A 27,787-nucleotide genomic window follows, 5' to 3' on the forward strand; every position below is an offset into this window, starting at 1 on the left:
AGTTCAATCAACTCTACGTGCATCAAACATGGTCCTGGCACCTTTACTGTCTGCAATCCCCACTGCCACAGTGATTTCTGGCTTTGCTCAGCACAATAAATGGGGGTGATCCCCCGCAAGCGCGGCAACCAAAAGATGTGCAAGTACTAAGAAGTGTGAGCCCTAGCAAGCATGTATGTGAATCCGAGGGTACATTATACCCAGAATGTGCATGAGCAGCCCAGTGCCCTCTTGTGGGTAAACCCTAGTCATCACCAAAACAGCAGTGATAATGAAGGAAAGGAGAGTCCATTTTTAAAACTGAAAGCTTGTTGAAGTACTGTTGGAATGCTAGAAAGCAATCAGTCACTCACACCTTAGTGTGAATTGATTGTAACTGGCTGGATTCCTCTGCTCGGATAATAAAGAATTTTTATTACTAGGCCATATGGAAATCCCTGGGAAGAATTAACGTGCAATGGGGGCATCTCTAATAATGACACTTACCAACGTCTGAGGCGGTGTGGGGTGGGAATGTAGCCAAGGCAGGGAACGACACAGAGATGCTGGGCAAGAGTTGAATACCGGGAAATAGGGATGGAGAGTGACACTGAAGGACAACAGAGGTCAATACTGGTTTTTTTTTTTACAATTTTCCCAGTGACTGACCACAGCCAACAATAGTGCCAAACTTCTTCACTGCTACATCCTTTGACCAGAGTGAAAAAGACACAGGAAGGGAGTTGGTTTGAGCTTCACCTCTTGTTTTTGTTATTTGTTTGTTTGTTTGTTTTTCTTTTTTTTGAGAACAAAAGAAATGGACAATCCAAGGGTGATAGAAGAGCCAGAGCAGAGAAGGAAATTTCTTGGGAAGCCCACACAACTGGTCATCTCTGGGTAGAGAGGTTTGACAAGCATGGACTCCGAATCAAGAGGTGAAGTGCGACCAAGATGTAGATCAGGGCGCGAGTATGCCCTGCATGCATCGAGAGTAGCCCTGTCAGGTTTGGCTTGCCCATAATGGAGCCTACAAACCTCCCAGCAGAGATGTACAAGGATGAAGAGAGGAACTCTGCGGAAGAAAAGCTCAAACTCTTCATTATGGTTTGCTTTTTTGTTCTGGGCGGATCCTTCCTTCTGGGGGCCTGATTGCACAGTGACTAACACTCTGTCTCTTATTACAATGCTCCACATCTCTCAGTCCGGCATAGAGCGTCCCATTGACCTTATATTTTCCCTGAGTCTCAACCTCTGTTTCTCTTGGGCACTCTCCTAACGCACTTCCCATTTATTACAAAGAGGTGGTCGTCATTTGCAGTGAGTCATTTATTTGAGCTCCATGCCACTCTTAGGAGACAAAACATTTCCATTGTTAAAAAGATTCATAAACAAAGAAAGGAAAAACACTCGGAATTTTCAGTTTTTCCTTTGGAAACCTACAAAGAGCACATTTTAAAGCATTATTCATTTGCTGAAGTCTTGATTTAAGTCAATAAGTTAAAGTATTGTGATCTGTCTATAAAATTTACTCACTATGACTCCCAAGTGTTTTTTATCCACATATTCCAATTATGATGAGCAGGAGTTTGGCATGTTTATCCTTAGGTTGGAAGCCCAATAGAGGAACTAGCAATTCAAGAAACTGACCCTTCAATAGCTCAATAGAGTCTCTTTTTTTGCTTTTTGGGTCACACCTGGCGATGCACAGGGGTCACTCCTGGCTCTGCACTCAGGAATTACTCCTGGTGGTGCTCAGGGGACCATATGGGACGCTGGGAATTGAACCTGGGTCAGCCACGTGCATGGCAAATGCCCTACCTGCTGTGCTATCGCTCCAGTCCCCCCCGCCCCATAGTCTCTTTTTGCCACATCACTCCCCTTACACTTTTTAAGTTATTGTCACTTCCTCCCAAATGCCAATCCCACAAGGCCACATGTCTGGCCACTGCCATGTGAATGCCCCATCACTGAATCTTCAACACTGCAGACCTAAGAACTCATTTCTCTTCACCCTCATCATTTCCATACCATACCAGCTCTTGAATTCAAAAGCATTGCTGGTAATACCAGTCAAATTTAAGCTGGAAGCATCACTGTATTAGTTTCTTATCGCTGCTATAACAAATTGCCATCAACTTAGTAGTTTAAGACAACACAATTGTGTCCTATTAGAGTTCTGTAGGTCAGAAGTTCAATACAGGTCTCTCTGGGATAAGAATCAAGGTGTTGACAGGCTGCATTCCTTTCTTGAAGCTCTCCAGGAGAATGTGTTGTGCTTATTTGGGCTGTTGGCAAAATGTAGTTCCTTGCGGTTGTAGGACAGAGGTCCTCGTTTGGTTGCTGGCTGTAAATTGAGGGTTGTTCCCAGATTCTAGAAGCCACCCACATTTCTTGGCTCATGTCTCATTCCTCCATCTTCAAAGCCAGCAACAGTGGGGTGGGATGGGGTAGGGAGTCCTTATACGGCACCCCACTGACTCACTCTTCTACTTTTCAACTTTTTAAAAAAGAACTTTTTAAGAATTCACATGATTAAACTGGATCCATCCAAGGAATCCATTAGAACCTCCCCATCTCATGGGCCTTAGCTTTACTCACTCCTGAACAATCCTTTGCCCGTGGAAGAGAAAATACACACAGGTTGCATGGACCTCTTTGGAGAAACATTATTCTTCCCACCATACTCAGAAATTCAGTTTTTTTCCAATCATGGAGAATATGAATAGCAAGGAATCACTCTTTACAAAGAAACATCCCAACAATCTGAGACACAATTTCAGCACTAGGCCTGAATCTTTAAACCCAAAGCTCATTCTTTACCCTCAAATCTTACAACTGCACCACCCAACTCCCATGTTCATAGTTACCTCATTTTCCTGTAACATGGGGCTGTTGCAAGGACCCAAGAAAAATAATGTGTGATAAGAGTAGTACAGAATATTAATCCATGATGCCTCTTGTGAGAAAGGATGAACATACAAGGTCCTCATATATCATTTTTTTTCTTTTTGGGCCACACCCAGCAATGCACAGGGGTTACTCCTGGCTCTGCACTCAGGAATTACTCCTGGAAGTGCTCGGGGGACCATATGGAATGCTGGGAATCAAACCCGGGTTGGCCACGTGCAAGGCAAACACCCTATCTGCTGTTCTATAGCTCCAGCCCCCTCATATATCTTTTAATTTTTATTTATTTATTTGGGTTTTGAGCCGCACCTGATGATGCTCAATGCTCACTCTTTGCAGGGCCTCCCAGGGGAGCCATCTGGGGTGTTGACGATAGAACCCAGGACAGTTTCATGCAAGGTAAATGCAAGGTAAGTTCCTTACCCACTCTATTATGTCTCCAGCCCTATATTTTATTAATCAGCCACCACTATGTGAGATATGTTATTTCATTTTATCAGTCCTTTTCAGTGTATGAGAAACCAGCGTTGGGAAGAATTTAGTGACTTGTTTAAGGTCTCACTGATAATTCACAGTAGAGCTGGGCTTTGAACCCAAGGAGCCTAATTCAGCACCTACCCTCTGAGCCTTTAGTCTCTACTGCTTCCAGTGACATACTGTAGGCCATGAATGAGTACACAAATATCAGGGATTGTGACTGATCTCCCACTCCTTACCTCTTCTTTCATGATCATCAGCCCTTTCTAAACCTGATCTGATCTCTCCATACATGAACAAAATATCTGCACCTCAAATCTTCTCATTCAAAGGGCTCTTGACCTTCAATGCGTGTACTTTTTGCAAGCAAACCATCCCCGATGCTCCCAATTCCAATTCAGCTCCTAGCCAAGTTTTATTTTGTATCATTTCCACAGACTAGAAGCTGTAGTAATATTTTTGAGAGTCTGAATGCTTAAATCAGGGTGTGAGAGTCTCCTTCAGGACCCTTACAAAGAAGTCCTGGTGATACAAGCCAATGGAGATGGCTTTATATCTGAAAGTATGTATCTGAAAGTATTCTTGACTACACCATTCACTTGGCATTCAGCTCTTCCACTGTATGTCTTTGTTTTGTTTTGTTTTGTTTTTGTTTTGTTTTGTTTTGTTTTGTTTGGGGGCCATACCCAGTTGTGTTCAGGGCTTACTCCTGACTCTTCACTCAGGAATCTCTACTGGCAGGGCTTGGTGGACCATATGGGATGCCAGGGACTAAATCTGTGTAGACTGCATGCAGGGTGTGGACCCTACCTGCTGTATTATTGTTCCAGCCCCATGTCTGTTTTGTTTTCCCAGCCAGAGGGTCAGCAACTTGAGGTTTACTTTATTATCCTCCAGGAATCCAGTCCAGTGCCTTGAACCAGGTAGATGTTCGAAAATACTTGGGATTGACTCAGGTGTCATTAAGAAATCGTTATTATTCAGGAATTAGTCAGAACCCATGTCAAACAGTTCAAGACTAGGAATTTAACACAAATATTGCAAGGGATCACCCTGTGACCCAAAGCAGAGAAGGGGAAAGAGGAGGTGGACAAGCAAAGTTCATGAAGGAAAGATGAGAATACTTTTGGTTGGCTATACAGAGCCTGAAGTTTAGAAGAATACCAATGATATCACAGCTGATAGATTACTTAACACATGTTACAAATACATCCTAAAATGAACCTTAAAATACCTGTTTCCAACAAGGTAAGAATTCAACTGTGGCTTCAGTAATATGCCCTTTAATGACATTTCCTAATGTCCTCAGCCTGTTCCCCCATTCCAGATTCCCGGGATCACCTCCCAAACAAACTACCTGCACCCGAGTCATCCAAGGTCATGTCTGGGTGTTGGTGAGTTTTCCTTTTTATCCCGACTAGCAGACACAGTGGGGAGAGGGTTGGCTGTTTTAAACCCGGGACTGTGGGAATATGATTATTGACTTTGACCACATTCATCTTCAAGTGGGATAAGACAAAGAGAGGCTGAATCTTCGAGGAGTGGGTCTGAAAAAGGGTACAACTAGCCCCCCTTTGCATGAAATATGCTAGATTCAACTAAAATTGTAATCTGGTGGCAGTTCTCCTCTGGATTGAATTACTATTCCATAGAGAGATGATTCAAAACAAGGCGCCACGCCTAGGAGCTCTTATATGGGAACCCCAAACAAAATAATATTGTTTTGTTGTTACATTGGCTCTGCAGAACTCGGGACACTCTTCCAAGAACTGTATTTTCAGATTTTACTACATTACCAACAAAATGAATGAAAACATTTCTACTCTGGCACAGCTGAAATGTGTTTACTTGTGCTGTGGCCACCTAACGTCACACTGCTTAATAAGTACACTGACATAACGTTTCTATTAAATTATTAATAATGGTAGCATTAAAGAAAACTCCAGCTCCTTGCTAGCTGGTGGAACTTCCCAAAGTGCAAATGATCAGCAATTCCAGGTAAGCCCTGGATAGAATGAGAAGCTGAAATGTGTTCTAGAACCTTTCCACCCCACCTCCATCCCCCGAGTCTTACTCTTTTGCCTCTCTCCCTTGGTACTACCCACTGACCTTTTTGGAGAATCAGGAGTAGTGCCTAAGTATCATTCAAACACAAAGCTGAAAATATCACCCTTGTTTTGTGACATGATTCCTTCTATTTCCTTAGCCGCTGGGTTCCTTGGACCTAGCCAGTATATTTATGTAGGCACAGGTTTAGGTGGGATGTGTGTATATATACACACAGTTTTAAGAATGGGGTCATAATACTTTGAGCCTAGACTCCCTACTCCTGCTGGCTTCAGCCTAGTCACAGTTCTGCATGACTATTTTTGCTTCCAAGAATAAATTTTCATTTGCACAAGGGCAACATGCTCTAGAGTTATCTATGTCTCCTCCCCAAAGAGATACAGGAGTCAGCAAACATCTAACTTATCAAACCCCAATTCCTTAAGTGTGGCCGTGAATTAAGAGCCTAGTCTCTGAAACCCAGACATCTTAGATCCAAATTCACCACTTCTTAACTAAGTAATATTAGATAACTTCTGTAAACCATTGGCACTTATGTTTCCCATCTGGAAAAGCAGGGGAAAGATACCAGGACATAATTCAGAGGGACCACCTGAAATACTGAGATGGGTAAATACTGCTTCGGGTCACTAAGGAATGTTCTCGCATCAATGACTCTTGTCAAAATGATTTCGCCTGTTGAGTGAGACTTTCATTTCAGTTCCTCTTTTCTTTGTATTATTTGCTCCTATTTTTTAATAAACCCTTGGCATCGCTTTGGAATCACATGAAAAGTAAGGAATCAAAAGTAACAAATCAAAGGATTTCAGGTGATCTTGTAACTAGATTTTATGCTTCAGAAGTGCTCACTCCAAGTTACAAAGAAAAGTGAAAGGTGTGGCTCACTGTGATGCCGGAGTGCCATTCATAAGGTAACTCCTCAAAATTAACACGCATTGATTTCTGGTTATGGGCTTAGATGAAGAAAATTCCAAACTAAAACAAGTGTAAAATCTCATAATCTTATCACTGAGACAAGGCTAGCTGGCTACAAAGGACCTCAGAATATCTGTAAATCAGGGGCTGAACCAAAAGAACTATAATTAGACACTTGGGAGATGTTAGGATTGTGTTCTATTTTGAAGTCTGGATAGATACAAAATTGGGCTCATTAGTTTTCTAGTCATTTGCATCATGGCAAGATTGAACTACATTCCCCAGAATGCCTATACAATTATTTCTGGTTAGCGTGGGACACAGATGAGCTTCTTGTGGGAAACGTGGGCAGAAACACAGCAGTAACCATTTTGTGGTTCAGATATGTTACTTATTATCAGCTGTCTCCCTTCATTAACATGGTGGTGCTGCCAGCTGACAACTGCTCCCTTTGCCCCTGCATTCTCTTTGGCTTCTCCATCTCCTGAACGGGATATGTACTGAATTTTGTGCTTAAGGCCTGGCTTCTACAAGGCATCCACACCACCAAAGTAATAGGCAACAAGAACTGATGAGGGTTTCCGGCTGTTTTGTGGCTACAACTCATGCTCATGGGACCCATCTTCACCTTGACGTCCCCATCGTAGAGCCATTCTTTCTTCCCCAATATCCGCCCACCACAGGCACAAGTTCCAGCATGAAACGGGATGGCAACAACTTTACAGGGAATGCTAACCAGCTCACAGAGTTGGGAAAATCCCTGTACCAAATTCCTTCATGTCTCCTTCCTAGTGAGTCTCCTCCTGTGACTAAACCCTGATTTACACAGTAGGAAAGAGAAACGCTCTCAAGGAACTAGATTCAATGGCTCACAGCATCACTGCATTGGGTGCACTGTTCAAAATGAGAGTCACACGTGGTTGTGAAAATTGAAATTATTTACAATTAAATACAATGAAAAATTCAGTTTCTCGGCCATGGTTCAATGTGGTTGGTGGCTCTCTACTTGACAGCACAGAGACAGAACACCTCCATGATGACAAACATTTCTATTAGATCTGACTAAGTTCATTGACAGTGGCTAGTCTCTACTGAACTCTTGCTTGTCACTCAGCACATGCATTGCAGACATCTGTTTTACACGCTTTCAGTTCCTTCCAGCTGCATATAAATCTCTGAGAGGTGCTGCTGCTATACAAATAAAGCAGTGGAAGCACAATGAGAATTGACCTTGTTAGGGTCAGAGTGATTGAATAGCAGAGGTCAGGTTTGCCCCCTCCCCAACCCCCACCAAAGTCCAGAGCCGTTGGATAGGTCTCAGCAGCCTGGCCCAGCACAAAGGGAATCAATGGCTCTGTGGATACTCCTGTCCTCCAATAACACTCTCCTAATTGCTCATATATGAGTAGAATGATCTTCCCCTGTTTTCTGTGATTATAAGGATGTGGAATTTTGATCCCTAGAAAGAAAGGATGCCTACCTCACCTTACCTTCCAGTGGCAGAATGAGATGTACCAAGAACCCTGGTAAGAATGATCATGAGGAGCTGGAGCAATAGCACAGCAGGTAGGGTGTTTGCCTTGCAAGAGGCCAACCCAGGTTCGATTCCCAGCATCCCATATGGTCCCCTGAGCACTACCAGGAGTAATTCCTGAGTGCATGAGCCAGGAGTAACCCCTGTGTATCACCAGATGTGAACCCCCCCAAAAAAGAATGATCATGATTACATGTGTTAATTACTAAAGATGAGGAAAAATTGCTGCAATTAAGCTAATCCTGAAATCTCAAGGACTTGAAAAGCAAGTGTATTTGCTGAGTGTAGGGGAAGAGAGACGGGGCATCTGTTCCAAGCAGTCACTCCCAAACGAGAGCTGACAGAAGTGATTTGCCACCTCAAAATGAAGGGCTGATGAAATTCAAATGCGGTGCAGAGGCAGGGAGAGGGAAAGAAGCAGGTAGGTTTGCCTAGGCATGTCAAATATCACTGCCACCTACACTCATGACCAGACTCCAGTCATGTGACCATTCCTAGTCACAAGGAATGCTGGGAAATGTAGTCTAGCTGTGTTGTGAGGCAGAAAGCCACGATTGGTGAGGCGCCAGCCAGTTTCTGCCACGTTAGATTTAGTTTGTCATGGAATTATTAATACCCACTAAAGTAAAGATGGAATAAGTTTAATGCCAAAATTACTCTCCCTCTCCAGACACCATTGTCTCTCTGTTCTTTGTCATAAGATCAAAAGTCAGGAAGTCTATCCCAATCCGAAGAGACAGAAACCTTGCCATTCAAGTGGAGCCTGAATCCCTACTCCTTCCTAACTCTGCTCCTGGCAAACTCCTTCTCATGGTCCTTCCATGAAGGCAGCTTGCTGATGAATATTCCTGGAGCAGCCTATTTAGTTGGAACAGTCATATTTGTGAGTTTTCTCTATGTTGAAGCCAAGCAAACCTTTGTGGAAGGACTTTGGGGCAGATCATTGGCATATCCTTAGGCCTTTGTAAGGTGGTGGCTCCTGTTCTATCTCTCCTTATATTGTCTTTGACTTGTCTTGAACTTTGGAAGTCTGATCTGGGGTTCCTCACACTTAATAATGAGTAACTCTGATTTGGTCATCTTTTCCACATGAATAAGAAGCCTGTGCCCATATATTTCAACGGATGAATGAACATACCTCCTTCACCAGGCCTTTAATGTGATGGACAGACTGTACTCTTGAGAAAACTGACTTGGGTTTAAAATCTGCCTCTGCCTAGAGTATGCTTCTAACATTTCTTTGCTTGCATCTCCCCATCTGTAATATGGGGGTGACTATAGGATAACATTGGGTTTGTCCTTTCAGCCTTGCTGCAGGGAACTTAGTTTACCTTAAAGCAATGTCCTTTCTGTATGGACACAGGAAGACAGTTAATATTATGCTTTGTAACTTGGGAGCCAATTGACTCTAATAGTATTTACTCCTGGGCATCTGCTTTCTTGACTCAGTTGCCCTTAGTTCCTAACACCCTAAAAGCAGGGTTCCTACGAGGGACGGAATGGACCCAGGGCAAGCTGTGAGCTACCGTCGCATTGAAATGGGCCAGGCCAAAGCGCCACGATACTAAACTATGAGTTGAGAGCATGGTCATAGACAAATGCTGTCACAATCCAAAAGTAACGATTTACTTTTTGGGTTGGAAGACTAACCTGACCTGAGGACTGTGGTCTAGAAGATATAGTGTGATATCCTCAGGAAGAACCAAGCTTTAAGTTTGACATATCTTACAGAATGACATTGCTAGAAATATTAGAAGTAAATTTACTATAACTATTTAAGTGGATTACTAGCTGAGGAAAGAAGAAAGTGACACACCCTGTATGGGGTCTCACCCTTAAGCAGATCTCCTAGCAATCTGGAGTAATCTCCTTAGATGAGATTTTGTTAATCTCCTGGAGGTGTGGTCTTACCCCACTTTGTTTATTTGTTCATGTTGAACCCACCTTTGTGTCACTGCCCTATGTGATTGCTATATAAACTAAGAGTGTAAGGGAGAAGGCACAGAAGAGGAGAGAAGACACAGAAGCAAGGGAGAAGACACGGAAGCGAGAGAGAAGACACAGAAGCGAGAGAGAAGACAGAGAAGGAGAGACAGAGAGATCAGAAGAGACCAGAGGAGAGACTACAGAGACAGAGACAGAGATAGAAAGACAGACAGAAGAGATCAGAGCAGCACACATAGAAGCAGAGCACAAAGAAGAGCCATCCCGATCCGGTCCATACACAGTGGCTCGAGAGCACCAAACTCGAGCAGAGAGAGAGTGAGAGAAAGAGAGAAAAAGAGAGAGAGAGAGAGAGAGAGAGAGAGAGAGCACGCTCCGCCTCGAGAGCACTCAAACAACATACACACATCACCCCCTTCTGCACACGAGCGTGCCTTTGTATTTTTTACAGGTGACTATTTTGCTGGGTTTTGGTTTTGGTGTTTGGTTTGGGGGCCAAACAAGACTCTGCTATAATACCTTAGCTGCTGTGTTATCTCTCTGGGCCAGCCCAGGGGTACTTCCACTGAATGACATTATAATTGCATTACAAAGTATCTTATCACAGCTCAACAGTAAGTTGTAATTGCTTCACGCTATGCAATTCTGTCTCCTTAGGAAACATTTACCTGTATGCAATATATCGAGTGCCTTTTCTTAATGCAAACAACATGATATTAGTAATTTATAAAGAAGCATTCATTTTTCTATGTCTACGCAGTTTCCATTCTAACTATCAAATATTCTTATCTTGTCACTAATGCTTGGCTAGTGAGGACATCTACTACAACACTGTTGGTCTATTTCAAGTTTCCATAGCTTAGGGTCACAGGAAGGCATTTCCTAGAAAGATGATCTCTGGACCAAGGCTGTGGCCCTGCAGTGACAACATGCTCCACTTGCAGGAGGCCTTGGGTTCAACTGCCAGCACCATAAATAAAAAGAACATCTCTCTGCATTTTACATCACGAAAATTTATGCTGACAGAAATCCATTTCAGAGGTGACAGATACTTTATTTCAAAGCTTGTTTATTTATCCACAATGGGCCATATGAGAAAATTAAAGTATGATCATTTATGTTACTTGGAATTATATCCATACTGCTTTTCTACTGTTGATTGCAAACACCAGATGACATTTTCTATGCCTTTCTTTAATAGAAACATGAGGAAGATTTATTATTTAAAGAAATTATTTGAAAGATGGAATTATAAAGTAGGTCCTAGCTAGGAAAAAGATTAGCTACCAAATGACTTTCACATCCTTTGGTAAACAAGCTCAGAAACATCAAAGGATTTGCCCAAAGTTATTCATACATTCCAATTCTCGAAGGGTCTGGGGCTCTAGCACAGAAGAAAACAATAGAATCTATGCTTGAGAGGCAGTATGCCACTCACTTGAACATTGAGAATAATTGGATGAGAGAACGTAATGTTTTTAAAGGGGGAAGGGTTGCCCTGATCAACCTTGGCCCCAGAGTATAAGGAGGAGAAGGAAGGATAGAGTGGAGGGTGGGGGAGCAGGTCAAAGGATTCAGGTACAAAGGTGGTGTTAAGGAATGAGAGTCAAATACCACACCCGTTCAGTCAGCAACGTTGAAATAAAAAGACCCAAATTTTAACAACCAAACTGGGGAAGGTGCCTGTCCAGAGGACAGACTGCGGAAGCTGGGGGTTGTGGGGAGATATGGGAGGGAACATTGGAGGAGGGAAGTTGAAGACACTGGTGGTGGGTTTGGTGCCGCAACACTGTTGTCCAAAACTCAACTATAAATAACTTTGCAAATCACAGGGCTTTAATTAAAAACATGGGGGGGGGAAAGATGTATGGGATGAAACGGATTAAAAACAATTTTTAAAAATTTATGAAAATATCTCCTAATTTCATGCAGCCAACCTGAGTTTGATTCCTCCGCCCCTCTCAGAGAGCCCGGCAAGCTACCGAGAGTATCGAGCCCGCGTGGCAGAGCCTGGCAAGCTACCCGTGTGTATTGGATATGCCAAAAACAGTAACAATAAGTCCCTCAATGAGAGACATTACTGGTGCCCGCTCGAACAAATCGATGAGCAACGGGATGACAGTGACAGTGATCTCCTAATTTAAACTTCTTGACTGATTTAAACTGATCCCTTCCTATCTGTACACCAAACCCCAGAATTTATGAGACTTGGGGCTTTGGGGAAGGGTTCAGTGGCAAACACGCCTCAGTACCAGGTGTGAGGCCCTGAGTCCAATTCCTGGTGCTGCAGAGGCACTGTAGCTCTGCTGTTTGGGAGCCCTGGGGCCACAACAGAGGGTGTGACCCACTGACAAGAACCACTTTCAAAAATGCTTGACACCACAGCCAGGAGCACTCGCCCCCAGTCAGAACATGTGTGAGCACCACAGGGAGCCCTGACAGGCACATAGGAAAGTACTGTAACCAAGTATCCAACTCCCTGCTGAGCACCATGGCCAAGTGTGAGAGCATGACAACCTTGTATACGTGACAAGCATAGGTGACTCCCAGTCGTCAAAATAATGACATGAATGAGAGCCAGAAAAAGAGGAAAAGATTAAAAAATATTTTAAAACAGAAATTTACTGTGAGTTTGAATCCTCTTTTTATTAGGGACAAGGCAAAATGTCTAGAAGTGGAAACTTGACTGAACCATGTGTTCAGTCCTTCTCTCAATTACTCAGTAATTATAAGCAATTGGAATTTATTTTCCAAAGCAAGAACACTAGACTTTTTCTATTCTTTTCTTTTAACTAACAAAAATTCTGTACTCATGTAACTACAGCAGCAACGAAAGAATAACATTTCTTTTGTGTGGATTCTCAGAAGGAAAGGAGAGGGAAGGCTAGAGGTCAAAGAAGGGACTGGTATTAAGAACTGACACGATTGCCAGGCCCCAGTGCTGTAGCACTCTTGGTTTTACCTTGCTGGTTTTCTACAGCACTGTGATCTTATGAACAGGACACCTCTTGTTTTTGTTATTTTCTTGAGGTAAGAATGCTCCCACACCAAAACCCAGAAGTGCATTTTCTTAGAATATCAACTTTCTCCCTAATAGATGACATCTAGGGAGCTGTTGCTTTTATTCCTCAGATATCTCTTCATCTTGACCCAGTCCTCTCAGGGTACAGATACACCCCAGAATGAATGAAAATGGCAGAGTTCCTTCCTTCCTTCCTTCCCTCCCTCCCTTCCTTCCCTCCTTCCTTCCTTCCTTCCTTCCTTCCTTCCTTCCTTCCTTCCTTCCTTCCTTCCTTCCTTCCTTCCTTCCTTCCTTCCTCCCTTCCTTCCTTCCTCCCTCCCTCCCTCCCTCCCTCCCTCCCTCCCTCCCTCCCTCCCTTCCTTCCTTCCTTCCTTCCTTCCTTCCTTCCTTCCTTCCCTCCTTCCCTCCCTCCTTCTCCCCTCCTTCCTTCCTTCCTTCCTTCCTTCCTTCCTTCCTTCCTTCCTTCCTTCCTTCCTTCCTTCCTTCCTTCCTTCCTTCCTTCCTTCCTTCCTCCCTTCCTTCCTTCCTTCCCTCCTTCCCTCCCTCCTTCTCCCCTCCTTCCTTCCTTCCTTCCTTCCTTCCTTCCTTCCTTCCTTCCTTCCTTCCTTCCTTCCTTCCTTCCTTCCTCCCTTCCTTCCTTCCTTCCTTCCTTCCTTCCTTCCTTCCTTCCTTCCTTCCTTCCTTCCTTCCTTCCTCCCTCCCTCCCTCCCTCCCTCCCTCTCTTCCTTCCTTCCTTCCTTCCTTCCTTCCTTCCTTCCTTCCTTCCTTCCTTCCTTCCTTCCTTCCTTCCTTCCTTCCTTCCTTCCTTCCTTTTTCTTTTTGTACCACACCTGGTGGTGCTCAGGGTTTACTCCTTGCTCTGTGCACAGGGATCACTCCTGGTGGGCTTGTGGAACCATATGGGAAAGCGTGAATCAAATCCAGGTCGGCTTTGTGCAAGGTAAGTGCCCTACCTGCTGTAGTATTGCTCCGGCCCCTGGAAATGGCAGTTTTCATAGTTGTATACAAGCTACCTTCAAATGTTCCATAGGCTTAATACTTAGGAAGTGCTTAAGGACACATGTGTAAGAATTTCCCATTTTCTAACTGTGTGAGCTTGGAAGTGCTTCAAACAGTCAATTCCCCAGTTACCTCATCCAGAAAAAGAAAATTAATCCCTGATTTTAGATATTGTCAGGAGTCACTAAGGTAACACATGAAATATTTACATGACACACAGAAAATTTCTATAAGGCCAACTCTTCTATATGTTAGAATGCTTTCGGGAGCAAGTCACAGACTGCTCTATTAAAAGTATTATAATCAGGGGCTGCAGAGCTAGTATAACAGGTAGGGTGCTTCCCTTGCATGCAGCTGACCCAGGTTTGATTCCCAGCACCTCATATGATTCCACAAGCCCACCAAGCGTGATCTCTGACCGCAGTCAGGAATAAGACCTGAGCACAGGCAGGTGTGTCCCGCCCGCCCCCCCACCACCACCAATTTTCTTTCAAAGTGCTATAATCTTTAAGGGTGTCCACTTAGTCCACAAAACAAGAAATCCAAAATTCAGGGATACAATGAAGGCCCAAGTTTTTTCCATCCTCTTGTCCTTTCATCTTCAGGATGTTCCCAATTCAGAAGCTCAGTATCATCAAAAACTCAGGTTATCTCTATTCTCCACTTGTATTTGCTGCTCCTCTCAATGCTTTGAAGATGCAGCCAGTGTTTCAGGCATCAAATCTAGACTTCAAAGGGTCCAGCTAATGCACTCTCTAGTAAAATGTCCTGCGATGGGATGTCTGTTCTGTCCAGTATGGCAGCCACTAGCCGCAAGTGACTATCACTCATTGACCTGTAGCAAGAACTCAATGTTTTTACATCTAGTTGTAGTTAAACTGAAATAGTTACTCAGGCCTGGTAGCTACTATGTAAAAATGGGTGAGTCGAGAAGATAAGAAGCTGTTAAGAGTGTATCACCCATTGCCCAGGAGAACATTATCTAGAAGTCTAATTCTCCTCATTGGCCAGAAGTGGCCCAGTTCTAAATCAAATAGTAGCAAGGAATAGCATCTCCATGATTGGTCTAGAATAATCAGAAGTGGCTCCTGAGTCATATGGAAAGGGATAAGCACCTTAAAAAGCCAGGGTTAGCCAGTAAGAAAAAAGCAAGGAAACGTTGAAATATCAATGATCAGAGATATACCAAAGCGTTGCACCACTTCTTTTTTCATCCAGATCACTACACCTGACCTACAGCTCATGGGCCCATTACACGTCTGCAGGAAAAGTTTTATTGGTACAGAGGTCTGCCCATTCATTTACATATGGTCCCTGGCTGTTTGCAAGCTACAACAGCTGAGTTGATTAGTTGTCACAGAGACCATATGGTCCACAAAGCCTAAACTATTTATTATTTGGCTCTTTCTAGAAAGAGTTTGCCAACTCCTGGCCTAGCAGGACATTCCCATGGTCAAAGTCACCATTGTTATTAGGTCTTGGCTCAGAATGTAGTTGTATGGCCCAAATAAGTGCTTTGAGCAGGCCAGTGAGGCAGGCGTTCTGGAGAGAGCAACCCTTAGGACCTTGGTTCTGTCTCTTCCTGGGTAACCTAGAAAGTTTCTCCATTGCTTTGAGTTTCATCTTCTAGTCAGCAAAGTGGGAATATTACAAATTTCTCTGCTTACATCAAGGAGAAATAATGAGATGGTGTTTGCCAATGTATTTAATCTTACATCAAGGAGAAATAATAAGATGATGTTTGCCAATGCATTTATAAAACGCAAAGACTTCTAGAAGTATACAGCTGGTTGCTGCTGCTATTAATATTCAATACTACGAGCTTATGTCACTGGTTTCTGCCAAGACACATTGGGACATTCCTATGAAGAATGAGGGACAGAGAGCACTGGAACCGGGGGATTTTCCAGTCAGCAAAAGCCACTTCTAGAGCTTTCATCAATTTCCAAATCAAGAGATTCCTTGACTTGGTTATAACTTAAGGGCCTTTGAAATTACCCCACAACTTGCCCCTGCTGAAGTTGTACGCACCAGAGTCTGGTAGCTCTATCCCTACCCCTGGCTCTCAATACATCTAACTATTAGGACCAGGAGGGCAATCTTAAATCTTTACCCTGCCGCCCAAGAGCCAAGAATAAGAGCCTTGGAGAGAACGCTATCTCCAGGCTTCTCTCTGCCTTATACCACTTCCATTTTGCCTTGCCAGCATCACTCCATGTTGACTATAGGCCCCTGTGAGACCTTACCAGGAGTTCTAAGAAGAAAGTGGGACACAACAATGTCCTTTCTTTTCAGTCCCGCCCTCCCTCCCCCGTCCGCAGCAAACTGTCTCCAGTCTCTATTACTCCTGTTCATCACTTCCACAGTTCAGAGACAGAGTCAGTGTCTTAGTTGGTGGGGGTGGGGATGGGACATGGGGATGGAGGCTGATGTACTGGCTGACCGTGTTGGTATTTATAGTCTCATTTTTATATTCAGGCAGTGGAGAGAGGACATTAGCACTGGGTTTGCTAGTGGAGGGTAAAGTCCAACAAGATGGGTACCTCATGTTTCAGAAATGTATAGTCTATCTCCTACAGCTCTCTCACCTGCTGTTGTCAGAAGAATAAAGATATGGATGCACAAGGCATAAGAGAGTAAGAGGCACAAAGACAGTGAGATGGTGAAGAAGGGGAATCTATCCCTGGAAATGCCTATAGCAGAGAAGGACCTAGACCCAGCCCAGGGAGAAAGTTGGGGATTATAGCTCATGAGATCACCAAACTGGCTCAAATGTGTAATTGTTTCCAAATGGGGAAGACAACTGTGCAAGAATGAAATTATAGCTGTCTTCCACTATTATGTCATCTCATCCTCTGGAAAATAGCATAGTTGTACCTAAAAGAAGACCTCCTTTGAAGACACAAATAAAGAAGAAAAAAAGAAGAGAAGAGAAGAGGAAAAGAAAAGAAATGCGAGAAAAAGAAAAGAAAAGGCATTGGTCAGAGCCTGGGTGGGGCAGAGGCTGGGGGGAGGAGGTTAGAAGCCAGAGGTAAATAAAGTTACCTGCTAAAGCTCATTTGAGCATCTGAGAGACCTAAACTGACTCCCTCAAATTTGCCAAATTACACAGTTGAAAGCTTTAAGGTATATAGATTCTCCGAGTTGGCCAATGGTCTTAAGGAAGATCAAACCTACCTCTGTTCCGTCAAGAGCTATTGACTCATCTCTTAGGCTTCCAAGATGAAGCTACTGGGTGTGCAGTTCAGCATCCCCAGGACCAGAGAAATGGCTGCTCTCTCCAGGCTCATCCCAAGCTTACCCTAGGGCTCCTTCTCCACCCACCCCCTCCACACCCTTTCTGACTCAGTCCCTCAGCCTTCAGCCACTGATTGGGCAGTGTGGCAGAGTACGAAGCGTCCAAGCTATAGACTCCAACGGGGAATCCTCCAGCCGGTGACCAAGCAGATGACTTCAACTCTTTGGTACTCACTTTCTTCATCTGCACACTTACACTAAAAATATCTACCGGGAAGAGCTCTGGGGGAGAATTCAATGAGATCATGGACATGAAGCACCTAGAAGGCCTGGCCCAGAGAAGACCCTGGGGACTCAATACTCTGCCTTCCTTTAGCTTCCCACTTGCCTTCCCAAACCTTGTCCCTTCTCATCCAGCTCAGACAGTACACCGAAACACTTCCGAGGCAAAGGAAACAAAACGCCAAATATGCAACCACACAGATAAAGAGAAAAAGGAGCACTGGGAGAGAGATTTCTTTGGAAGGGGCAAGGGCAGATTTGGCAGAGATAGTACTACTTGACTGAACCATAGGTGTGTTTCCCAGTGGGGACAATCCCAGGCAGCAGAGGGAGGGAGCTGGCTCTAACTGTCCAGCGGGACAACACAGCAGAGCACTGACAGAACACACAGAGCACAGACATGCCACACTGAGGGGCGAGGAAGCAGCCAGTGGGAAACACCAAGTTCCAAAGCTTCACTATTGGGGAGGGGGAGCTGTGAAACACATGCGCTGGTTTCTGGCACCATCCAGGCATATGCCCAAGGCTGCAGAGCATTCTCAGAGGAAACTGAGGCCACCCGCATGCAGCGAACCCTCTGGGCTGGGAGAAGGAGCTATGGGAAGGCACCAGAACATCTGCAACAGGGGCCTCCCCCTTAACGAGGCTCACCTGCAGGTTGGGCTCTGGTGTCTGTCCGAGCCCTCGAGCACCAACTCACGCTTCTGGGCTTAGGTAGAGTGTGTGTGGTCCCCACGTGTTAGAACCGCAGCCCTGCGCTGGAGGGTAACCTCGCTGAAGTCCCAGCTGCTGGTGTCTCAGCAGCTTAGCCATGCTGGGCACACAGCACCACTCATGACCACATACCTGCTTATATGATGGACAAGTCTAGAGGGGCTCCTCTGGGCCCTCAGCAAGAAGCAGACCTACTCCACCCGGAAGGGAAGACGCTGAGCAAATGCTTCAGCCCAAAACTGTGCAGGAAGGTGGCGCCTGCGAGCCCCTGAACGATCTAGTTTAACACCAGGAAGTCTGGCAATGATGGTGTCCACCTTTCTCGGCCTCCAGATGAACAGCTTAAGACTGTCCCAACACACTTAGAGCCACTCGGGGAACTGACACACACTATGTAGTTGGGGGACAGTGGGAGGGAGAGGGGATGGAGTCTCTGAGAGAGGGAGATTCGGACTCTGGTGATGAGTGATGAGTGTGGTGCTGGAATTATGAGAAACCATTATTAATGAGATTCCAAGCCAAAAATTTTTTTTTACAAAAACTAATATTTTTTTGGCTTTTTGGGTCACACTTGGCAATGCTCAACAGTTACTCCTGGCGCTGCACTTAGGAATTACTCCTCCCAGTACTTGGGGGACCATATGGGATACCGGGGATGGAATCCAGGTCAGGCGTGTACAAGGCAAATGCCCGACCTGTTGCACTATTGCGCACCCCAAAAATAATTTTTAAAATAAGAGTGTCCCAATATTCACAAGACATCCTAGTGGGGAACTTTGATGTCATGTGGCTTGAGCTTATAACTCTGAACTTGAACTGTTCAACCGAGAGCAGGTTGTTCACCTTCTATGTGCCTCAGTTTCCTCATCTGCAAAAAAGCAGCTGATAACAGTGACTGATTCAAAGAGTTAGTGAGTGAGCTTTCAATGCATTAGCATCTTGTAAGGACTCAGAATGTGGCTGGCTCATGGTAAGTGTTATCAAAAGACTATTAAATAACGAATACGCACATTGGGCATTTACAGCAGCAGTAATGGACCCCTACTTAGGCCTTTCCAGATTATTAAACCAGATTATTATTATTCATGAAGAAAAACTCTGGCATGTGTTATATTGGATGTCAATTAGAAATCTATAAAGCAGGAATGAAAAAAGAAGTATGTTCATGGAATATTGTTTTCTGTATATGCTGAGTCTTACAAAACCATCAGGTTTACTTGCTATAGGTTTCCCTTGCTATCTGAAAGTAGAACATTCTATTTGTTATAATTTGATAAGTTATTTTTAGGTCGGAGAAAACTCAAAAGTTATTCCAGGGGGAGAGGTTAAGGCTCTGGCCTGTGTGTGCCTGATCCAGGTTGAATCTTTTCCACCATATGGTAACCCAAGCACTGCCAGGAATGATGCCTTCTCTGAACACAGCTCCAGGAGTACCCAACCCCCAACACTGTTGCATGTGGCCCCAGCCAACCTCAAAATTATTCCACAAAGTGTAATGGCAATAGAATATCCAGACCTCCCAAATCAATAACCTATCAGATAACACCAAATGGGAATGCTCTCCTTCCAGCTAGCAGGGAAAACTAGCATTCTACCCATTTTGAAGATGAAGAAACAGAGGTTCATATTGGTCTAGCTGGCAAATTAAGATCACACAAATGACAGGTGGCATCCCTGAAAGAGTCAGAGCCCAAGATGGCCCTCAAGCTGCTCTCAGGCAACCAGCAGGCATGTCTTGGCCGGCAGTGCTTTAGGATGGCAGTCTAAACCAGGTGAGCACTGATTCAAGACGCTGTTAGGCCTGGGCCAGAGTTTCCAACTAATCAGGTCCTCGGTGAGCCTGAGGATGGATCTGCACCTTTAATAAGCACACAGGTGATGCTGAGGTACATGTCTGAGGGATGTCCCTTAAGAGGACACACTTGTGTCACGTCAGCTCATGCGAACACAGCAGGAAGTATGAACGACCCAAGGACCATGAAAGTCTGCTGCAGATCCCAGTACTTGTCTGCTTCCCCAACCCTTTTTTCACCATTTTTTTTTTGCTTTTTGGGTCACACCTGGCAATGCATAGGGGTTACTCCTGGCTCTGCACTCAGGAATCACTCCTGGCAGTGCTCAGGGAACCATATGGGATGCTGGGAATCGAACCCGGGTCAACCGCGTGCAAGGCAAACGCCCTACCGCTGTGCTATCGCTCCAGCCCCTTTTTTCAGCATTTTGAAATGGATGTGATTCGAAAAGATGCGTTTGTGCCACCCAGCTTTCTTTGCATTTTGGGTGTGTTTTTTTTTTTAAGTAAGCAAGCTCTCAGAAGAGAGTGATGCAGAGAATCTCTTGCCCGCACGCCTGGCTGTCTTCCCTGGGGCCCCTCGGAGGGGGTGGGCTCCAGCTTCCCTCCCCACCCCAAGCAGAGCTCCCGGCGGCCGAAAACCACCTGAACCTAGCTACAGCCATGCTGGAGGCCCCTCTCCACACGTTCGGACAGGCCTCATGCATAAAGGTACCGGCAGAGGAACCCAGGTGTGTGTAAGCCCATCAATGGCCAACATCCAGAGAGAGACTTAAAAGCAAGCTCTCAGAAGCGATATCTTTAGCCTACTTCTCCCTCTGGGAGAAACTGGCAATCTTCTGAGAGTTTCCTGCCCACATGGGACAGCCTTGCAAGCTTCCCATGTGTATTCATATGCAAAATCCAGTAACAAGCTGGATCTCATTCCCCTGACCCTGAAGAGCCCCCAGTGCAACATCATTAGGAGGGCCGAGTCGAGATGGACTTCTAAGATCTCAGGGAAAGGACAAAATGAGATGTTACTGAGCCCATGATTAATGGGATTTCGTGATTTTATTTTGTGATTTTATCTTTTTTAAACTTCTTGCATTCCACTTGCCTACCTCATCAACCCCTTTGGTGGACAAATTGCCAAGTGAGAATGAAGTGTCTGTATCTAGTCCAGGCCCTGTCACTTCCTAACCAAGAATGTCCCCATTTACTCAGGTCCCTGGGAGCATTTACGCATTAGTGAAGTGGGGACATTGTATTTGCGCCCTGCGAGTCCCACAGGGACGGTTTCAGACCCCAAGAAGATGATGTGTGAGCATAGTTTACACTTTGCAAGGCCACCACAAGAATTTGTATTCCATGATATGCATCTAGAAGTGTTTATTCCCCCTCATGTCTTCAGCCAGTAGTGCTCAAGGTGTAGACTCTGAACCAACTGCCCCAACAAAACCAGGGCACATAAGAGAATTCTCAATGCCCAGATCTAAATCCTACATTTTGGGGAAGGGCCAAAAACCTGGTTTTAAACAACCCTCCACAGGATTCTGATGAATGTTCTGGTTTGAGAGCTATGGTTTTGTGGTTACAAGAATACAAGTCAGAGCTGAGTACAAATCTCAGCCTGGCCACTTCCAAGGGGCAAACAACACCAGTCAATTTATCTCTGTGTGCTTTAGCTGCTTGGTCTGGAAAACGGGGCTAAGACCTTCCCTTCCTGGATGTGGTGGTGAAGCTAGAGAGTGGATAGGTAGAAAGCAGGCCTGGCACCTTCAAAGCATTGGTGCTCATTTACTTCTGAAGTCCTTCTGCAGAATATTATGGATTCTTGACAATATGACCCAGTGCCACCTACTTTTCAGAAGTAGAAAATCAATTGAAACTTTTAGCTTGTTGGGAAGTTTTCCATTTAGTGTGGGGTGATTGTTGGGGGCAGTGGGAAAGAATTCTGTGTGTCTGTGTGTTTTGTTTCTTTATACTGTTGGTTACTGGTAGACATATGCTTTAACCAAAGAAGATTCTGAGGTCCTGGCACTCTCTGCTGAAGAAATGCATTCTTCTTGGTGCTCTTATTAATGTCATAAATAGCACTCTCAAAAAGGACTTCTTATGTTTTCTTTAGGAAGTTGTACCTACAGTGCAGCCCCAGAATTTCCAGCCTTTACTCCATCCCTTAAATAGCCTTTTCTCCCTCATTCTTCCCATCTTTTTCCCCTCACTCCTCTCTTTCTTTTTCTCTTCCTTCCTTCCTTCCTTCCTTCCTTCCTTCCTTCCTTCCTTCCTTCCTTCCTTCCTTCCTTCCTTCCTTCCTTCCTTCCATCTCTTTTTCTTTCCACTTTTTCATGAGATGACAGCTTTGTCTTCCCACGATACAAATTCCTTACTTTGTAGTAATCTAAAATTGCTCTTTTCTAGACAGACACAGAAAAATTGCACTCATATGTGGTATATAAAGTAGCAGAGAGGTACGAGCTAGCAATGATGCAACCTCTTGCAGAAAGCCCTCTGGACTTATTCACTATAATACTAAAATACAGAAATCCAGAACCTCACGGCCGCTACTGTGGCCACACGACCTCATATCTCCTCATTCACAGCAACGGAAAACAAATTATCAAATGCTTCTTTTCCAGCAGGTCCGACTCTGGGGGATAAACTCCAAACAATAATAATGAGTTTTTTTGTTTGCATGTAATCAAAGTAAAGAGAAAGTAAAGTGAAATTTACCAACTACACAGGCGGGGTGGGGGGCTGGGGGGCGGGGGGTGGGTGGGTGGGAGGTTTACTGTGGTTCTTGGTGGTGGAATATATGCATGATGAAGGGATGGGTGTTCGAGCATTATGTAACTGAGACTTAAGCCTGAAAGCTTTGTAACTTTCAACATGGTGATTCAATAAAAAGAATAAATTTTAAAAAATAAAATAAAATTTCTCTTTTCTGAAAACCATGCTGCTTCATTTGTTGTGCTCTCTAAGTCCTTACATTTTCATGCAGATTGCCTTCAAGAAGGTACTTTTAAAAACAAACACTGGAAACAGAACCTCACAGGTATGGATTTTTGAAAAGGGTGCCAAGGCCATGCAATGTCAAAAGGGCAGTGTTTTTAACAACTGGGGCTGGGAAAATGAAACATCTACTTGTGAAAGAATGAAGTGAGCCCTTGCTTTTCACCTTCTACAAAAATAAGCTCAAAATGGACCAAAAGGCTTACACACAGAGCAAACACCATGAAACTCTTCAAAGAAAACAGAGGGGGAAAAGTTCATGGCCTTGAGTCTGGTTCTAATTCCTGGGACTCAGGCTTCAGCAGAAGTACAAGCAGCAAAGCTGTTGTTAGATCAATTGAACTTTATCGAAATTTAAAACCTTGGGCAAGAGAGATGACTCACAGGGCTGAGCACAAGCTTTGCATGTGGGAGCCCCATGTTCGAACCCGGCAGCACATGGCCTTGAGTACCGCCAAGTGTGGATCCTTCCACCTTCAATTATAAAACACAGTATCAAAGGACATAATATTTTTTAAATTTTTAAAATTTTTTAATTAGTGAATCACCATGAGGGTACAGTAACAGATTTACACATTTTAGTACTTGTGTTTTCCTCATACAATGTTTGAGCACCCATTCCTCCACCAGTGTCCAATCTTCACCACCAGTGAACCAAGTATCCCTCCCACCACCCAATCCCATCCCCTCCTCCCCCCTCGCCTCTGTGGCAGGGCATTCCCTTTTGTTCTCTCTCTCCTTGGGGGTGTTGTGGTCTGTAATAGGGGTATTGAGTGGCCATCGTGTTCAATCTATACCCTACTTTCAGCACGCATCCTGAGAACAGATGACTGGTTAAAGAAACTTTGGTACATCTATACAATGGAATACTATGCAGCTATTAGAAAAGATGAAGTCATGAATTTTGCATATAAGTGGATCAACATGGAAAGTATGCTAAGTGAAATGAGTCAGAAAGAGAGAGACAGACATAGAAAGATTGCGCTCATCTGTGGAATATAAAATAACAGAGTAGGAGACTAACACCCAAGAATAGTAGAAATAAGTACCAGGAGGTAGGCTCCATGGCTTGGAAGCTGGCCTCACATGCTGGGGGAAAAGGCAATTCAGATAAAGAAGGGAACATCAAGTAAACTATGGTTGGAGGACCCGTTCAAAGGACATAATATTAAGAGAGTAAAAATGCATCACCCAGAATGGGAGACAACATTTGTGCATCACATAAAGGATCAATATCTAGAAAATATAAAGAACTCCTAACTCAACACCAAAACTCCCCAAACAATGCAATTTTAAAATGAACCAAAACTTTGAATAGACTTTGCTCAAAGAAGACATACAAAAGGCCAATAAGTACCAATGAAGATGAGTAACATCATTTATCACTAGGGGTATGCAAATCAAACTATCATTAGTGCCATTTTGGACCCATTTTCAAAACAACAGAAAATAACAGATGTGGTGAGGATGTAGAGAAACAGGAGCTCCTCTCTTCCCCAAAGGTCTTCCACAGCAGTGTGTGATTCTGGGCAGGGGGATGGACCACCACGGCCACAGCCAGTGGGGTAAAGACTATTGAAGGAAGGACTTCACACATGTCTATGCTTTACCACTGGATCTATCTAGGCTGTCCTGAAACAGGTAAGAATGCAAATAGGCAGCAACTCTAAGGAATAATTTGGCAGATGCTCAAAAAATTAAATATAGAATTACCATGTGATCAAGCTATTCCACTCCTAAATATATACCACCAACATCTGGAAGCAGGGATTCAGACACTTGTATACTTGTTCATGGTAGCATTATTTAATGCTGTTAAATCTAACACATATGACAACAAGGATGAGCCTTGAATATATTACTCTGAGAAATAAGATGAATACAAAAGGTTGCATGAGTCCATTTACATGAGGTACCTAGCATGGGAAATTCTTAGAGCCAATGAGTAGAATACTGACTACTTATTACCCAACACCGCGGCAGGTATGAATTGGGATTAGTGTTTAGTGAATACAGAGTTTTTATTTGAGATGATGAAAATGTTCTAGAAATGGATAGTGGTGATGGTTTTGCAAAATTGTGAATGTATTTAATGGCAATGAAAACAATTAAAATAGTTCAAATGATAAGTTTTCTATTATATTTCTTTGCCATACTTAAAAACAATTCTAAACAAATGAGGAGGGGGCAAAGAATGAAGCAGCAAGAAGATGAAGGAAAACAGTTACCTTACCTTCTAGGGATGTAACCAGCACTACATGAAGGCAAACAATGACAAGGAATATCTTGAATGTCGGTAAAAGTCCTTTAGGTCGACTAGCAAGGCCAGTCTGGCTGCCAGAGAAAAACATCCTGGAATCAAACAAGGAAAGAGCACATCACGGTTTGCCACTATTACAGCACAGTCAAACATAGAAGGTCAAGTTCCCAGTCAAGGCCACATATAATCCTGCTTCCGTGAACTTACTCCGCTTCCAGAGAACCAGCCACGCCAGGTGGGCACTGTTTATAAGAGCATGGACGCCCAGGGGAAGGCCACCTGGGGGCAGAGATGATCTAATAAGGTGCATGATACACTGAAAATGATGTTAGGGAGTCCGCATAGATTTACAAAAGCATTATTAGCACACACACGATATCAAGAAGATGGGCAGGAGAGATAGTGCAGCACTTGTGCTGTACACGGCTGACCCCAGTTTGGTCCCGACACCCCATAAGGTTCCCTGAGCCCTGCCAGGAGTGCAGGGCTAGGAGTAAGCCTGGGGGCCCAGGTCCAATCCCTCAGTGCACAGCTAGAAGTGAAGCCCTGAGTTCCTTCAGGTGTGGTCCCCCCAATTTTTTAAAGCATTTTTGATTTTTTTAAATTTTATTGAGTCACCATGAGATAGTTACATTCTTTCATGTAACTTGTAATTTTGGGAATTTTTGATCTTGTATACAATGTAGCGCCACAGCAGAGGAAAATGATGCCAGTTAACCTAATGGAGCAGAGGGTAACCCTTCCCCTGCCCTGACCTGCACAGCAATGGCAGCAGGTCACTCCAACCCCCCGAATCACCACCACTTAAATGTTACTAATTCTATCCCAGATAAAGGGGGATATACTTTTTATCGCAATTAAGGGTTATATGATGAGTATGCAGTGTTTACAACATGATAGTAATAGTACATAATGAAATTAAAGAGCTTTAGAACAACTTACTACAGTGGCAGGAAGGACCACGGAATACTGACATACAGCTCATACTCTCTCTAATTCCTGAAGGGTGGCCATAAGCGCCAGAGTCTACAACCAGAATGGGAGCACAGTGCACCGGGGATAATCTTCAATGATTGCCTGAAGGTCTAGATTTTACTGTTTAAATGCTAGCAAATAGTTTTCTCTGTAATTGATGCTATCTTACCAGCCACTCTGAACGCCTTAAAAGCTTGCTAAAAACCAGTGGCTATTCAGATCTGCTTTGTTGATGACCTATATAGCATTGAGCTAATCCAGCTGGCACCAGAAAATGAGGGTAAGTTTCAGATGAAAAGGACCAGAATGACTTCTATGTGGAATGAGTAAGAGTTTCAACTTCTAGTTAGCCCTCTTTGATCAGTGATCCTGGAGGACTTATGACCTAGCAGGATGTTCTCTAAATTATGTAAAAGACACTAAGAGCTGCAGGATTTCAAAAACCATCACACTTCTATTATGAAACACTGATTCAGCCTGGAGGAAACATAATCTGGTCCTGGGAACCGAAAGCAGTCTTTTCAGTGGCACCAGGTCTATAGTAAGTCCTTCTTGATCCATACTCCTTTTCCAAGACGATTGATGGGAGCCCCCTTCCTTCTGGCTGTTCATGCCCTCATTTTGGAGTCCAATGAAAGGGCATGGGTAATTTTGATCAGAAGCCCAAGTCACAGCACATAATAACCACTGTGGGCTATGAGTAATCTAACTTTGACCATATCTTGTACAGCACTTAGGTCCTGCCCTAGGAGTTGGCAAAGCTTAAGAATGAGTTTGCAGAAAATCTGAAATTGTATAACAGCGTTTGGAGTTTGTTGATTCATTTCACCTGATGAACTCAAAACAGTTTACTTCTGGGACCATAGAGCTAGCTCAAAGGGCTGAGGACATGCCTTGCCTGCTGGAGGTGCAGGTCCGTTCCCCAGCACTGCACGGTCCCCTGAGTAATGAACCAGGAATAGCCCCAGAGAAGCGCTGGGTGTGGCCACAAAACAAAACAAACAAACAAAAAACATCTTAAACCAAACTCCAAAACCAGTTTACTGACAGGAGGCCAGCATTGTGGTCTGAAAGAAAGAGTCGTGGTCCCATAAAGAGTCAAATGACATTGACCCATCCCCAGAGTTTATGGTATGACTCTTTCTCCTTCGTAAAATGAGGGTTTGACACTTGGTAAATCCTGAGTTCCTTTCCAAAAAGAAACTGTTCTGATACTTTCCATAATTAATATCAGATTCTAGTATATAAAATCTAAGTCAGTCAATTTTAACAAATCTCAGGTAGATCAAATCTAAGGCACTTGTACACGTTCTTAGGTAAAAGTTTAGTTCACTAAAAATAACTTTCATAAAAAGTAATGCTCTTGGAGGGGGAACTAGGTTAAGAAATAAAAATAGAATAATTTTTGAACTTGCAATTGAAACATGTTAGAACCTCTATGTAAAATGTGAAGTTCAAAGACTAAGCATGCACGCAGAATCTTGCCTGCGCCTCAGAGGTCCCCTGTGTCCACTTATATTATTATTTCCCTTCCCTCTTCCCAGGGTAACCACTGTCCTGACTTTTCCTTTGATTTCCTTTACTTGCATTCCTCCTATGAATGGAATCATGACCAACATATAGTCTCTATCTTATGTTGCCTTCTTAATCTAACTTTATGTTCCTTAGATTTATTAATATCACTGCACC

The 27,787-nt window shown here is 43.9% G+C and overlaps 1 protein-coding gene across 1 annotated transcript in view; it reads right to left on the reverse strand.

Annotated features, from left to right (window-relative positions):
- The window catches only part of ADGRG2 (adhesion G protein-coupled receptor G2), a 126,007-nt gene that overhangs the window by 48,560 nt on the left and 49,660 nt on the right, over positions 1-27,787 (reverse strand). The window contains exons 2-5 of the mRNA XM_055121535.1: positions 25,097-25,215; positions 15,664-15,682; positions 9,543-9,586; positions 4,854-4,862 (exon numbers count right to left, since the gene is read on the reverse strand). Coding sequence (XP_054977510.1) covers positions 4,854-4,862; positions 9,543-9,586; positions 15,664-15,682; positions 25,097-25,214 — 190 coding nt within the window. The 5' untranslated portion in view covers position 25,215. The remainder of the gene's footprint in view (positions 1-4,853; positions 4,863-9,542; positions 9,587-15,663; positions 15,683-25,096; positions 25,216-27,787) is intronic.

The sequence above is a fragment of the Sorex araneus genome, chromosome X, assembly GCF_027595985.1.
Source record: "Sorex araneus isolate mSorAra2 chromosome X, mSorAra2.pri, whole genome shotgun sequence".
NCBI lineage: Eukaryota > Metazoa > Chordata > Mammalia > Eulipotyphla > Soricidae > Sorex > Sorex araneus.